Genomic DNA, 13,915 nt, shown 5'->3' with positions numbered 1-13,915 from the left:
GGAGCCCAGGTACCGGTGACAGCCGGCCCGGTGCGCTGCTCTGCGGCGCTGTCACCCGGTGTGCCCTCCCTGTGGCAGGGCGGAGAGCCAGCCGGCGGCGGGGCCTTGCCTGCCCGCCTCCGCCTCCGGTGCGCTCCCGGTCGGTGGCTCAAAAACCAGGCCCCCGCCTTCTCCCCTTTTCTTTCCCGTGCCCCAGCGAGCAGCTCTTCGTGGAGATGGCCGACGTGATGGCGGCGGAGGGCTGGAGGGAGGCGGGTTACGAGTACGTCTGCATCGACGACTGCTGGATGGCCCCGCGGCGGGACCGGGAGGGCCGGCTCCAGGCCGACCCCAAACGCTTCCCCAGCGGGATCCGCAGGCTGGCCGACTACGTGAGTGCCACCCGCCGTCGCTGAGCGGGGGGACCCCCCCGCAACCGGGGAGGAGAGGGAAGGCGGGGGGAAAATGGCCACGTCGCTGATAAGCTGGGGCCCTGCCTGCCAGAGCGGGGTTCTCCTTCCCTCGCCGGCCCAGCTCCCCGTCACAGAATCCTCCAGGTTGGAAGGGACCTTCAAGATCATTTAGTCCAACTCTGACAAAAAAACCATCACTAAACCATGTCTCCCAGCACCATGTCAACCCGTCTTTTGAACACCTCCAGGGATGGTGCCTCAACCACCTCCCTGGGCAGCCCATTCCAATGCCCGACCACTCTCTCTGTGAAGAATTGTTTCCTAATGTCCAGTCTAAACCTCCCCTGGCGCAACTTGAAGCCATTACCCCTTGTCCTATCATCTGTAACTTGGGAGAAGAGACCGACCCCCACCTCTCTACACCCTCACAGAATCATCTAGGCTGGAAGAGACCCTCAGGATCATCATGTCCAACCACCTACCCTACTCTAAAGTCCTCCCCTACACCATATCCCCAACACCACATCTAAACGGTTCTTAAACACAGCCAGGGATGGTGACTCAACCCCCTCCCTGGGCAGCCCATTCCAATGCCCGACCACTCTCTCTGTGAAGAATTGTTTCCTAATGTCCAGTCTAAACCTCCCCTGGCGCAACTTGAAGCCATTACCCCTTGTCCTATCATCTGTAACTTGGGAGAAGAGACCGACCCCCGCCTCTCTACACCCTCCTTTCAGGGAGTTGTAGAGAGCAAGAAGGTCTCCCCTCAGCCTCCTCTCCTCCAGACTGAACACCCCCAGCTCCCTCAGCCTCTCATAAGACTTATTCTCCAGACCCCTCACCAGCTTCGTTGCCCTCCTGCCTCACGTCCTCACCCCGTCCCCGCTGCTCTTTCCGCAGGTGCACTCCAAAGGGCTGAAGCTGGGCATCTACAGCGACGTGGGGAACAAGACGTGCGCTGGCTTCCCTGGCAGCTACGACCACTACGAGCTGGACGCCCAGACGTTCGCCTCCTGGGGCGTGGACCTGCTCAAGTTTGACGGCTGCAACTCCGACTCGCTGGAGCTGCTGGCAGAAGGTAGGGGCAGGCCAGAGGGAATATTCTGCAGAGAGCAGCAACTCTAGGCCCAGGTGGGCTCCAGGGAGTTGCTTTTTTCCCCGAGTGTACTCATTTAAGGGATTTGCTTACAAAAGCAGGTACGAGACTCCGTTCCCAAGCCCAAGGTAGCGAGTGTTGCTGGTCCAAGTGTGGGTTTTTTTCACCTGCTCAGCCTCCTGGAGCTTTCTGCTGGTGCCCACAGCTTGAAAAAGCAGCTTTCTCACACCAGAGACCGCATTGTGCTGAGCAGGGAAACACGGGCTGCGTGCTCTGGGGGTTTCTCTGTGCAAGCTGCTGCCTCAGCTCTTAACACAGCAGAGGCTTTCCCCTTCTGCCCTGCCTTTTCTGGAGAGCTCAAAGCGTTTCACACACTCAACCTTTAATCCCTTTGGTGAGACCACGTCAAGGCGCATCAGCTTGAAGCCAGAACAGCTTGTGTCAGCCGTAAAAAGGGCAGTTATCGGGGCTTTTAGCAGGGGAAAAAAAAAAAATGAAGGGAATTCTGGCATGAAAATGCTACTGGGGTTTTCAGTTTAAAGCACCCCAGTGTAAATCCCAGTGCAGAAGTTACTGGCACACAGGCTGGCAAGTCAGCAGCTGAAAGCTTCAGTAGCTCACTGTGCCGAGCAGGACTTGGCTGCGGAGTTTCTGCAAGCACAAGCAAATCCCAGTGCTGCCGGAGCGGATTTTGGGGAAGAAGGATGCAATTCAGAAGGCGGTTTTCTTCTTGACTGGACTCCGGCTGCCAGCACGGTCGGCAGGAATCCTGCAGGCGGGCCTGGCTCAGGCTGGCAGGGAGAACATGCCCAAGTGACAGTCTCATGGAAGGCAGTTGGTGGGGCATATGCCAGCCGCCGCAGCCAGGAGCACAGCTCAGCACCGCTGAGTGACAGCTGAGCTGAAAGCTCTCCTTGGATCATATGTGTAACCCAGATAGATAGAATCTGGTCATGTTGAAGCAGTTCCAGGGGAGAAAGCAAGCATTTCTTTCTCTCTGCTGATTAAAAGGGACTTAAAAGGGCTGTCTGGGGACAAGGACAGGAAAAAGCTAGTGCTTTTGAATTCCTGCCCAGCCCATATGGCGCAAATGCCTCATAAGAACATACTCCTGCAATGTTAGCCAGCGAAGCTGTACCCAGCAGCTTGGTAGAAACCAATTTGTATCTCTCAGGGATCTGGAGGGAAAAATACCACACAGCAAAACCGCAGCCTCTGCCCACGCTGTCTGTACAAAGAGATCAGCAGTCTGGGAGCAATAAGCCTGCCCATGACCTGTAGCAAAGCTGTGAGGAAGCTCTCCCGTCCTTGGGAGGCAGGAGACTGGCTACAAACTATAAGCTCCCCTGTCCCTGTGGTGCTTCAGCCTTGATTTTGCGAAAGTTGAACTGAAACTTGAACCTGTAACATTGGATTAGTTCCTCTGACCAAGGAGACCTGTGTAACCTCTGCCTGCCCTCTTCCTTTAGGTTACAGGCGCATGTCTCTGGCCCTGAACAGGACTGGAAGGAGCATTGTGTACTCCTGTGAATGGCCTTTCTACTTGAGGCCTGCGCAGCAGGTAAGGAGTGTTTCTCAAGGCTTATCCTGGGGCTGAAAGTGGGAAGAACAGAAAAACATGAAGTGCAAAACAGCCTCCCGAGAAACTTGCTGCTCTGTGGTCTGACAGGGAACGAGACTGTAAGGTGGAGGAAAACCACTTTAGAGTCCTCAGGTACACCTGAGGCAATTACTCTGCCGAAAGGAATTCCGTAGGTTCCTGCAGCAGGAAGGCACAGCCCAGGTGGAGCGTGCCAAAGAACACAGCACTATCCGTCTGCTTTCTGTCTCCGAGGAACCAAGCAACAAAATACTGGCAATGCAAACACACAGCTAGCGGATAGCTTGGCATTATTCCTCCCGGAGGCAAAGTGCTGCAGATTCAGCCTTACAGTCACCTCTAGAGACCAGGAGAGAGATTTTTTTAGGACAGTTTATTTCCTAGGAATTCTCTACATTGTTTACCGACAGCTTTCTGCCAGCCAGGGTCCATGGGTGACACGTTGCTCTCCACCCCATAGCTGTGCCACCACGACAGGATGCTGCCATTCCCTCCCACTGGGAGTTAAATGCATTAGTCACCAAAGGGTGTAAACCCAAGAAATGGCAGTAATTACTGGGATGTCACAGTTTGATCCCACTGGCCCTGTTGCACCTTCAGTAAAATAGCACTTAAATGAATTTTCTAACAGAGCTAGATGGCCACAACCGTTCTCCCAAGGGAATAGTGGTGTCTGGAGTGTGGCAGACTGGAGTTACTGGGCACAAGGCATCCTAGGGAACCAAAATGTCCTTGGTCATCCAGATCACCAGTGATGGAAGGCGTTACCGTAGTTCTCCCCAAATTATCCCTGATCTGGTTTAGCCTTGTGTACGGTCTCGTTCCTGTACAGTCAGGCTTTCTGGCTAATCACGCTCATTATTTTGGCAGCCCAATTACACAGAGATCAAACAGTACTGCAATCACTGGCGGAACTTTTTTGATGTCTACGATTCCTGGAGAAGCATCAAGAGTATCTTGGACTGGACAGCGCTTCACCAGGACAGCATTGTGAAGATAGCTGGGCCAGGGGGCTGGAACGACCCTGACATGGCAAGTAGAGCAACACCCACCTCCCCTGCAGCACCAGCAAAAAAAACCCCTTTCCTTGGCTGTAGGGTGAGAAGGGGAGGGAGAAAATCAGGAGAAGGGCTCTGATGGGGCTCTAGGATTCGGAATCTGATGAGGGGAAGAGAACTATGGCTATGGAAGGTACCAAGGAAGCCTTGTCTCTGTGTAAAGCAGCCTCTAACAAGCAGTGCCAGTTCAGAACCCAGGTGTGGTGGTGGGAGACAGTCTCCAAAATACTCATCTCCCACCAGAGGGAAACCCCCTGGGTGCCAGGCTGTGCTCTAGCATTGTGAGGAAGGCACAGCTGCATCCAAAAGCAGATTTTAGCCAGTTAAGGATCCTTCTTTACCTCTACCAGTGGTTCATCTTAAATTGCCACACTAATCATGCCTTGATTTTCCCAACTATCTGGTCCTGCTCCCGGTGCTCAGCCTATCTAACCAGTCCCCAGATAGGGGTCCCACCCTCAGCATCCTGTCATTTACCAGTGCTCAGGTTGGTGGCCCAGTTTCTCCTTGGCAGGCAGCATTACCAGGCATTTTTGTTTTTTTTATATCACAGCTGGTGATTGGAAACTTTGGGCTGAGCTGGGACCAGTCGGTGACACAGATGGCAATGTGGGCTATTATGGCAGCTCCCCTCTTCATGTCCAACGACCTGCGGCACATTAGTCCTGAAGCCAAGTGGCTGCTCCAGAACAAAGAGGTGATCGCCATCAACCAGGATCCCCTGGGCAAGCAGGGCTACCAGATCACCAAGGTAATGGCAGGACCAGGCTGGGCATGTATATCACAGCTGGTGATTGGAAACTTTGGGCTGAGCTGGGACCAGTCGGTGACACAGATGGCAATGTGGGCTATTATGGCAGCTCCCCTCTTCATGTCCAACGACCTGCGGCACATTAGCTCTGAGGCCAAGTGGCTGCTCCAGAACAAAGAGGTGATCGCCATCAACCAGGATCCCCTGGGCAAGCAGGGCTACCAGATCACCAAGGTATGGCAGGACCGGGCTGGGGGTGCGGTGTGGGGCACAGGCAGCCAGCCTGCTTAGAAAAGGGGACACTGGGGACACATGGGTTTGGGAACAGGAGGCCAGAGAGCCTGCTTAAACAGACAGGCACAGAGACCATCCTAATATAAGCCCTGGGTTTATTTTCTCCTTGTCAGGACAAGAACTTCGAGCTGTGGGAGCGGCCCCTGTCTGGCCGAGCCTATGCCGTGGCGGTGCTGAACCACCAAGAGATTGGGGGACCCCAGAACTTCACCTTCTCCCTCACCTTCCTCGGCAACGGGCTGGCCTGCAACCCAGCGTGCTCCATCCGGCAGGTCCTGCCAGCCAGCAGGGACTGGGGGGTTTACAGCTGGGTCTCTTCCCTAAGCGTGGAGGTGAACCCTACAGGCACTGTGCTGCTGAAAGTAGCAGTTCTATAGGAGGCACAAAGACAATCTTTTCCTAAGCCTGAGACTCTGTCCAGACTTCTTGTTGTGAGAAGCCTGTCTCCTTCCTCCAAGCAGGGTGCCTTCACCCTCTCTTCTGCATTCACTACCTGTGTGCTTCTACATGGACTTTGAACCTTCAGCCTAATGTGACAAATAGCCACCACTCCATCACCAAGAGGTAACAGAGAAAGGGGTGCTGCTTCTCTTCTATTTACCCTTTCTCTGGCATCTCACCTAACTCCTTCTCCAAGGGGCCATAAGGGCACAGCCCACTACCAACCAAAGAAATGCAAAGGATACATGCACTAGCTTTCCTTGGGCCTTTCAGGGACAATAGGGAAATACACCCTGGCTGCCCTGCTCTTGCTTTGCCAATCCCAGGTGCACAGTCTGAGAACACAAAAAGCTGCTGCTAAAGAAACCAAATACTCCCTCAGAGCGTGGACATCTACTTCCACCTTCTGACAACTCAGGGATTGACCCAAATCACCACACTCCTTAGCAACTGCTTTCTTGACAGCTGCCTGCTTATTATAAATGTGATTAAGTATCATGCCTTAGGGCTTGGCTTTTGAGGGTTTCTCCTTACCCAAGGAGTCATCGTCTCACCATTGGCTGCCACTTCCCTTTAGATGACAAATCCCTCTCCATCCTTCATGGGGACACTGGGGTCCCCTTCCTCAGTGAGCTGCCTTCCAGAAATACCCATATGCTTGCCCTCCACTGCTGGCAGTAGCCTTGAGGTTGAGTAACACAGGTCCTTCTGAGACCAGGGATAGATACTTGAATCACTATAATGTACAAATACGTTCTCTCCTGACTACTACACAACCAGGATATCTTGATTCGTTCTTATTTCTGTGATTAAACACTTTGATTAAAATGTCCCTTAAAAAGGCTAAGCTTTTTCTTAGTTCCACTGTACAGGAGTACAGCATGGTATCTGAAATTAAACTGGGTTTTAGAAAACGGGCCAGCTTGTTCAAGTCACTAAGTTCTTGTGAAATTTGTCACGATTACTACAAAGAGCACTCAGTGAAGCTGACACAATGCAGCTGTACAGTCCTCTCACAGGCAAAGGCTAAAGCCACTGCTGCCAACAGCTTAAACAGCAGGAGTTTGAAAACACCAATCACATCAGCCAGATCTGAATAAGCAAAAATACAAATTCTGTTAGTTTGGTAACTTGAGTCCTCTCGGTCCCTATAAAGATGTGGAGAGGTATTTCTCCATCCTCCAGCTCTATTTCCAGCATCTGCTGACAGTGATTTCCTACCGACGGGCAGCATCCTGCTGCCTCCCGTGGCTGATCCCTTCACAGCCCAGGGTAGGCTGCCCTAGAATGTACCATGCTCTCCTGGGTACAAGCTGCAGAAGTTTAGAGGAGGCCCTTTTGAGGACAGCCTTCTACCATGGTAGCTCGTAAATAAGCCATGGAGAAAAGCAGCAGCACAACGCTCAGGCGGAGAAGCCACCGGAGCAAAAATCCATCACAGCCTCAGGCCCTATGTCTATTGTAAAACACCTCTTGGTAACACAGGAACGACCTCCCACCCATCAGAAGGGTTTTTTTTTCAAAAGCCTTCAGATGACAAACTGTTCAGTTGCAAGCAACACCCTTCTGGTGCTGGGACTTGCAACTCCCACCCCACCAAGAAGAGAAGATACACAGAAACAAGCAACAGGTCACCTCCAAATACTTTAATATGGCCCATAACAACCAGTAGGATGGAGCTTAGAACTGGATCACCTGACCCTGTAAAAAGGAAGAGACAGAGCGAGTTTATTCACCACCCAACACTGCCACCCTTTCTCAGCCCCCCAGGGTACGCAGACCTACCTTTCTCTTCTTGTCTCCTCCCAGTTCAAAGTGCTTGCACCTCTTAATCGCCAGCATCCTCTTGGACCTGCAGTTGGGCTCCATGCACTCCAGCCTCAGCACGATCTTCTTTGTGGTCTTGGCCTGGGAGGAGAGAAGGAGAGCAAATCAATGAACAAAACATCCACAAGCAGACAAATTGCTGCTCTCAGGAAAAGCTCAGTATCTGTCCTCCTGACGAATCAGCAGCTTGTTCTCAGAGCACAAAGAAAAGAACTACCAGCAGGGTTTGGCTCCTTCAAAAACAAGGCAGCACCTTAAGGACTGGTACAGGAGTATGGTGGGTCTGTTCCTTCACAATAAAGGACAGGCAAAAGGATTCAGTGGGGCAGGGCTGGTGTCCCCTGCTGAGATAGCTCTGCTGAAGGGAATTCCATGCCAGTGAACACAACCAAGGAACAGGCACTTCTGCAGTGGGGGAGAACAGACTGACACTGCTCAGAAGCTCAGCAGAGAACTAGGCAGGAGAAATACCTGAAAGCAGCACGACTGAGAGACCTTCCCTGGAAGAATCAGTGACACAACATGCTCAACGCAGACCTGCAGCTCCTGAGAAGCTAAGATGACATCCCAAAAGACTAGAGAAGGAAGAATCCAAAGCTGTGAGGCTACTGGAGCAGCTGGACAGAGCTGCAACCACCAGTCAGAAGCCTCAGCTGATCATCCATATAGTGCTGACTTGGAAAAAACAGAAATGGGGGTGGCAATGTACAGGTGGAGAGTGCCAAACTGCCAGAGCAGTACGGCTGCTTCGTGTACCCTGCTTGCAGAAGCATTTTCTGCAAGGTCTCCCCACGTCCTGGCAGAAAATCAACTTGAAAATCTGCTGTCTCATTTTAATTTTTTTTTCCTTCTTTCTGGAAGACTTCCTGAACATCTCCAGAACAGCAGAGCTTTTCAGCAAGAAGCCAAATAGCTCTATAAGCAGTTCACACACACAAAAAAAATATAACAAATCAGCCCATCTGGTTTTGCTTCCCTGCTGTAAATGCCACAGTTTTTGCCCCCTCAACTCCTTGGCAGGAGGTAGGTACATAGAGACAGAGAGGGAAACCATCCTGCAAGATTACAGTCCCAGGTAGGACAGTGAAGAGGAAGGGTGACAGCAGCATGTTTCTGCAACTCATCTGTACCAGGATGTGCTGCTGCCCTTCCACTGCTGCTTCCAGACTCGCAGCAAAGGTCTAGCAGAGCAGTCACTGGCTCAGGGATATGGATTTCCCTGGAGACAACGGACAGCAAGAGACCAATGTCACATTCTGTGGTGTCCCCAGGAGTCACACATACCCTTGTCAGTGAAGGAGCCTCACAAACCCAGCAACAAGTTTCAGCCATAAAATACTGACAATTCAAAGCAAGCAGCAGGCTCCTCTTCCCTTCATCATATTCCTCTCCTTGGGCAAACAACGAGCAAAACACTCTTTTAAAGCATCACTTCTAGTGAGACCCTGCTCCCCTACAGCATCAAGGCTCCCCACAGAACCTGCTCTGCAAAACACACACTACATCACTCCACAAAAGGAGACAGGAGCAGCAGTGAAGATGAGCAGATGTGGATCTCACACTGCCTGGAGAGCAGTGCCAGCGCAGAGCGGCCATTAACACACCTCGAGCACAGGACCACAAGGCTGCAGGAGGTTGAAGTGTCCCTCCCCAGCCAGGCATGGGCATTGCCAAGGTGGTTTCAGGTCCTGCTTGCAGGAGCAGCACTCACCTTCTTACGGAAGATGGGCTTTGTCTGGCCCCCGTAGCCACTCTGCTTCCTGTCGTAGCGTCTTTTTCCTACAGGAGGAGGAAAGGGCTCTGTTTAGGCAACAACTCCGGACGTGTTACAAGCACAAATGGCGCTCTTATTGAGGCCTAGCAGGCATCATCCCCTCTCCTCCTCCTCCCACGGCCCCACACTTGGCCCACAACCACCACCCGCGACCCCGTCCCTACCCTGGGCGTAGAGGGACTCCTTCCCCTTCTTGTACTGGGTGACTTTGTGCGGCTGGTGCTTGCCGCACTTCTTGCAGTAGGTCCGACGGGTTTTCGGGACGTTCACCTGGAGGGGCAGGGAAAAGTCGGGTCACCAGGGCCACGCCACACCGCGACGCGGAGGCCTCCTCGCCCCGGGGGCCTCCTCGTCCCGGCGCCACCGAGCACAACCCGGCCGCTCCCCCCTTCCCCCTCGGGAAGGCCCTGCCCCACCATCCAGGCCCTACGGGCCTCTCCCTGCCGCCCCACCCCGGCCCAGCCGCCGGGCAAGCCCCCACCGCGGCGACCGGAGCTTCGGGAGGGAGAAGCGAACCGCCGCCGGGCCGGATGGCGAGAGATGGAACCGGGCCTTCATCCCGCCGCCGCCAGCGCTCACCATCTTGTCGGCCGCGTCCCCGAGAGAAGGAGCGCCCCGGAAGCGGATGCAAGAGGGGGGGAGGCGGGAGAAGAGCCATAGAGAGGAGGAGCGCAGCGCCCCCTGGCGGTGGGAGGAGTGAGGGACGCGGGGTGCGGATTCGGGGTGTTGGGGGGGGCAGGAGGGATGGGGGGTAGGAGAGATGGAGGGTTACGAGGGATCGCTATGGGAGTGTCAGGGGGTGCTTAGGGAAGGGGGTCCGTGGGGTGGGGGAGGTGGGGAGGTGGGGCAGGAGGGCAGCAGGAACATGGCGCTGCCCCCCACTCGCCCCCCAGCCCCGGCCCTGCGCCCCAGTCCCACATCCCGACCCCGCACCCCTGGCACTACCTCCAGACCCCCCGTCCCCTCTGTGTGGGGGGCGGCCGGACCCCTGGTAGCCCTATGGAGGTAGCTCGGCCTGTCTCCAGGAGGAAACGCCAGCTGCTGCTTTTGAGTCAGAAACACCAAAAAAAAAGGGGAACCGAAAGGGTGGGGGTGGCCGGCCCCGTCCTTCCTCCCTGCGTGGCGGACCCCGCCGGTGCCTGCCACCTCCCCACCGCCACAGCCACCCCCACCCGCCGGCCTGGGCCACGGGGCAGCGGGCACAGGGGGACCCCGGCCGGCCGGAGCGGCAGCGGGAGGGCTCGGTGAGTGCGGTGGGCCGCGGGGGTCCCGGGGGAGACACGTCGCGGCACAGCGTGGCATGGGGAGCACGAGGGAGGTGGCGGCACCATGAACGTCACCAGGGGAGAGCCGCCATGGCGGCGCCTGCTCGTGGCCTCACACCTCTGCTGACCTTCTCGGCCCTGCCGGGGGCATGGCGCTTGCCCGGGGGGTGGGAGAACCCAACTTGGGGGGCTAAGCCTTGTCCCACAGCCTGGCCGGCTACTGGGACAGCTGCCATGGGGCCACAGTGCCGTGGGGCAGCAGAGCAGGGTGGCGGGGGAGGCGTGGGGGCACTGCACCAAGGGGGTCAGGGTGGTACATGGGTGCCAGGGACCCCCGGGGTGCTGCAGAGCAGGGGGTCGGGGCACCGATGGCGCCTTTGACTGTTTCTGGCTGGGGTTTTTTGCAGCGGGTGCTGCTGGGGAGCAGCTCTGGGTTTGTTCCCGGATCTCTCCCTTCCCACCCTTCCTTTTTGGCACCTCCAGGCTGCACCTGAAACACAGGGGCTGTGGAGTTTGTCACCCCCAGACCCCTTGTCGTCCTTCCCGCTTGCCCCGAGCGTGCCAGCCCCCTGTCAGCCAGCGGTGACAGGAGCCTGCAGGGGGAGGGTGGCCCCAGGACCACGGTGGGGGACAGTGTCTGGTGTGCCAGGCCCCGTGGTGGTGTCAGAGCATGCTTGGCCGAGGTGTGACAGTGACAGGAAGCCACACTAGCTGGGGGGGACGACACACAGGACATGCAGCATCCACCCACCTACTCGTGTCTCGGCACAGAAGCAATGGCTGGCTGCGGGGGTGAGTCCCACGGGGCACCCACCACCCCAAAGGACAGGCAGGGACAGAGCGGGGACGGTGGCAGTGCCAGGAAGAGGGAGGCTGTGCCATGCTGGGGACAAGGGGACAGCGCTGGGGACAGGGTGGCCGTGCCACGCTGGGGCAGAAAAGCCCTCTGAGATACTCATCGTTCTTCATTCTTTCCTCTCTGGTGGCACTGTCCCAGAGGACACAGCGAGGACGTGTCCCATCTGCCCGACGCTGCTGGCGGTGACACAGCTGCTGAGACTCAAGGTAAAGCTTCTGGGGACCCAGCACTGCAGTCGGGGGGGGCTGGAGCTCCCGGGGCCGCTCTGCTCAAACCCCCCTGTGTGTCGAGGGTGCAATGGAAGCCCTCCTGCTCTTGGACACAGGAGCAGCAGCCACATTTTATGGCTAGGGAAACTGAGGCACTGGGCCACAGGGGGATGTCGGGGTCACTCTGGGCTTTCCCACCACCCCACCAGCAGTCTGGGGTCAGTAACCACCCCAGTCACCTGCCTGTCCCCAGCAGGAACCCCAGCTCCCTCCTCCCCAGGTCTGGAGCAGCCTATGAAAACTGCTGTTTTTTCTAAAACACTCTGATGACTCATTTTTGAAGGGTTTGTTGTTTGGTTGTTGTTTTTTTAACCACACAAACACGCCATAAAGGCTTGAGCCATGAGGGAAAGAGAGATCCTGGGAGGGGCTGGGCATTGCCAGCGAAGGGAGGACACCCCTGCTCCTGCCGCTGGGTTGGGGCATGACCTGGAGAGAGGCACAGCCAGTGGGAGGACTAGCTCCTGGCACCTCTGGTCCCCACCTGGTCCCTGTCCTGAGTGCGCCAATGCCTGCCTCCTGCATGGGGGGAGTGGATGGGCTGCCCGGCCGGGTAGTGGGGGCTCAACCCCTGAATCTGGCCCAGTTCTGAGCCTCCCCGGGAGGAGACAGACTGCAGGCAGCAGGGGAGGGACACAGCTTCTCCCAGGTGGCCCTCCAAAGCTGTATTTGCAGGAGAAAAAAGGCAACAATGTGGAGCTGGAGCAGGGCACATAGGTGGTCAGGGAGGGAGAAGTGGAGGAGGGCTCCAAGGGATCACAGTTGAGCAGTGGCTCCACAAAGCTCATCAGCTCCCTGTTGGGTCCAGGCTGGAGTCAGGTGTTGGTTACAGCCCTCAGAGGAGAAGCCCACATCTCTGACCACACAGTTCTGTGCAGTGCTGGAACCGTCTGGGGTGCAACATGGAGGGACACCTGGGGTGCAACATGGAGGGACACCTGGGGTGCAACACGGAGGGGGACAGGGCAAGAAGGACACACTGCTCCAAGAGGTGGACCAGGGTGGATTTTCAGCCCCTGTGGAGGCAGGGCAGCAGTGGGATGCAGGGCTCTCATCTGAGTGCTTTCCTGCTAGTCCCTGGAGAAGCTCAGGAGGGCTTCCCTGAGGAGGGCTGGGGGAATTTAACCCCTCTGCTTGCTGGCTGGAGGCAGCCCTTTGAGCCTGGCCGCGGCGAGCACTGCTCACAGGGGGAGGAAAGAGGGTTGAGCACCTTCCCTGCGCTCCTGCAGGCTCCATGGACGCAGAGGGGAAGGATGACTTTAGGGCCGCTCTGTGCTCTTGGCAGCACAGCACCGTGGCTGTTTGGGGGCCAGGACCTACCCACAACTTTTTTGGGACTGGCTTCCCACGGCCGTCCCTTACACCCTGCCATGTCAGCACGTCCCCAGCATGAAGCGCCTGCGGTGTGGCAGGAGGAAACGGCCCACATAAACACACACACATCGTGTTGGAGGGGAGGAGGGAGCCTGCTGGGTGTCACCGCTCAGGCTCTGCGCTCCTCCCCGGGGCTACGCTTCTCGCAGCCGAAAATCGGCTGGGTCAGGGCTTGGTCCTCAGCCTGGCATTGGAGAGGGGACAGGAGAAGGAGAGGTCACAACTTAAATACTCTACATGGACCTGCCTGCACACCTCCTCAGCTGATTGACCCTGTGGGGGTCCCACCACCCCCTGGCTGCTCCTCAGTGTGTACCTGAGCAAGGTCCAGCTGTCAGCAGGTTTTTGGCTCAGCCAGCTCCCTGTCGCTGTTGTCCTGCCCACAGCAATCCAGCGAGCACGGCGCGGAGGAGGCCGGGGAGGCCGACATGGCCAGCGTCATCCTGGAGAGCATCTTCTTGAAGCGCTCGCAGCAGAAGAAGAAAACGTCTCCCCTCAACTTCAAGAAGCGCCTGTTCCTGTTGACAGAGAGCAAGCTGTCCTACTACGAGTATGACTTTGAGCGGGGGGTGAGTCGGCAGCCCCAGGGCCACAGGGGCTGTGCCATGGCAGTGCCCCATGGGTCACCAGTTGTCCTCGAGTCTCCCCGGGTCTCCCCCTTGGCAATCGTTTGAACCAACCCTGTCTCTTGCAGCGCCGGGGCAGCAAGAAGGGCTCAGTGGACATTGAGAAGATCACCTGTGTGGAGACGGTGATGCCTGAAAACAATCCTCCTCCTGAGCGGCAGGTCCCGGTGAGGAAGGTCCCCGCTTGTGTTCCCCTGTCCCCTCGCTGGGGGAGCAGTGAGAGTTACCCTGCCCTGGGGGGGGGGGGAATGGGGGACACCCCTGCTTGGCACGGGGGGGCTCTCCACCC

General features: G+C 56.6%; 3 protein-coding genes and 1 long non-coding RNA gene across 4 annotated transcripts in view; 2 read left to right on the top strand and 2 right to left on the bottom strand.

The window, feature by feature from the left end:
* The window catches only part of GLA (galactosidase alpha), a 7,270-nt gene extending 721 nt beyond the window's left edge, over window positions 1–6,549 (top strand). Inside the window, exons 3-8 of the mRNA XM_014954904.1 lie at window positions 5–371; window positions 1,293–1,470; window positions 2,958–3,049; window positions 3,959–4,120; window positions 4,700–4,897; window positions 5,305–6,549. Of these exons, the coding sequence (XP_014810390.1) occupies window positions 5–371; window positions 1,293–1,470; window positions 2,958–3,049; window positions 3,959–4,120; window positions 4,700–4,897; window positions 5,305–5,568 (1,261 nt within the window). The 3' untranslated portion in view covers window positions 5,569–6,549. The remainder of the gene's footprint in view (window positions 1–4; window positions 372–1,292; window positions 1,471–2,957; window positions 3,050–3,958; window positions 4,121–4,699; window positions 4,898–5,304) is intronic.
* A 714-nt stretch (window positions 6,550–7,263) lies between these two features.
* Window positions 7,264–9,882, bottom strand: LOC106895527 (60S ribosomal protein L36a). The gene is made up of 5 exons (XM_014954968.1): window positions 9,813–9,882; window positions 9,398–9,503; window positions 9,171–9,238; window positions 7,418–7,540; window positions 7,264–7,333 (listed from the first exon to the last, which is right to left on the bottom strand). The coding sequence occupies exons 1-5, from the start codon at window positions 9,813–9,815 to the stop codon at window positions 7,313–7,315; spliced, it is 321 nt and encodes a 106-aa protein (XP_014810454.1). The 5' UTR covers window positions 9,816–9,882; the 3' UTR covers window positions 7,264–7,312.
* Window positions 9,883–10,317: 435 nt separating this feature from the next.
* BTK (Bruton agammaglobulinemia tyrosine kinase) overlaps window positions 10,318–13,915 on the top strand; it is an 11,392-nt gene continuing 7,794 nt past the window's right edge. Inside the window, exons 1-4 of the mRNA XM_014955147.1 lie at window positions 10,318–10,477; window positions 11,496–11,563; window positions 13,387–13,569; window positions 13,695–13,793. Of these exons, the coding sequence (XP_014810633.1) occupies window positions 13,429–13,569; window positions 13,695–13,793 (240 nt within the window). The 5' untranslated portion in view covers window positions 10,318–10,477; window positions 11,496–11,563; window positions 13,387–13,428. The remainder of the gene's footprint in view (window positions 10,478–11,495; window positions 11,564–13,386; window positions 13,570–13,694; window positions 13,794–13,915) is intronic.
* The window catches only part of LOC106895624, a 5,671-nt gene continuing 4,889 nt past the window's right edge, over window positions 13,134–13,915 (bottom strand). The window contains exons 2-3 of the long non-coding RNA XR_001413469.1: window positions 13,317–13,518; window positions 13,134–13,184 (exon numbers count right to left, since the gene is read on the bottom strand). This is a non-coding gene — a long non-coding RNA (uncharacterized LOC106895624). The remainder of the gene's footprint in view (window positions 13,185–13,316; window positions 13,519–13,915) is intronic.

This window comes from Calidris pugnax, unplaced genomic scaffold (genome assembly GCF_001431845.1).
Source record: "Calidris pugnax isolate Ruff unplaced genomic scaffold, ASM143184v1 scaffold38, whole genome shotgun sequence".
Taxonomy (NCBI): domain Eukaryota; kingdom Metazoa; phylum Chordata; class Aves; order Charadriiformes; family Scolopacidae; genus Calidris; species Calidris pugnax.
The sequence above is the reverse complement of the archived record's forward strand: the minus strand, read 5'-3'. Positions and strand labels throughout refer to the sequence as shown.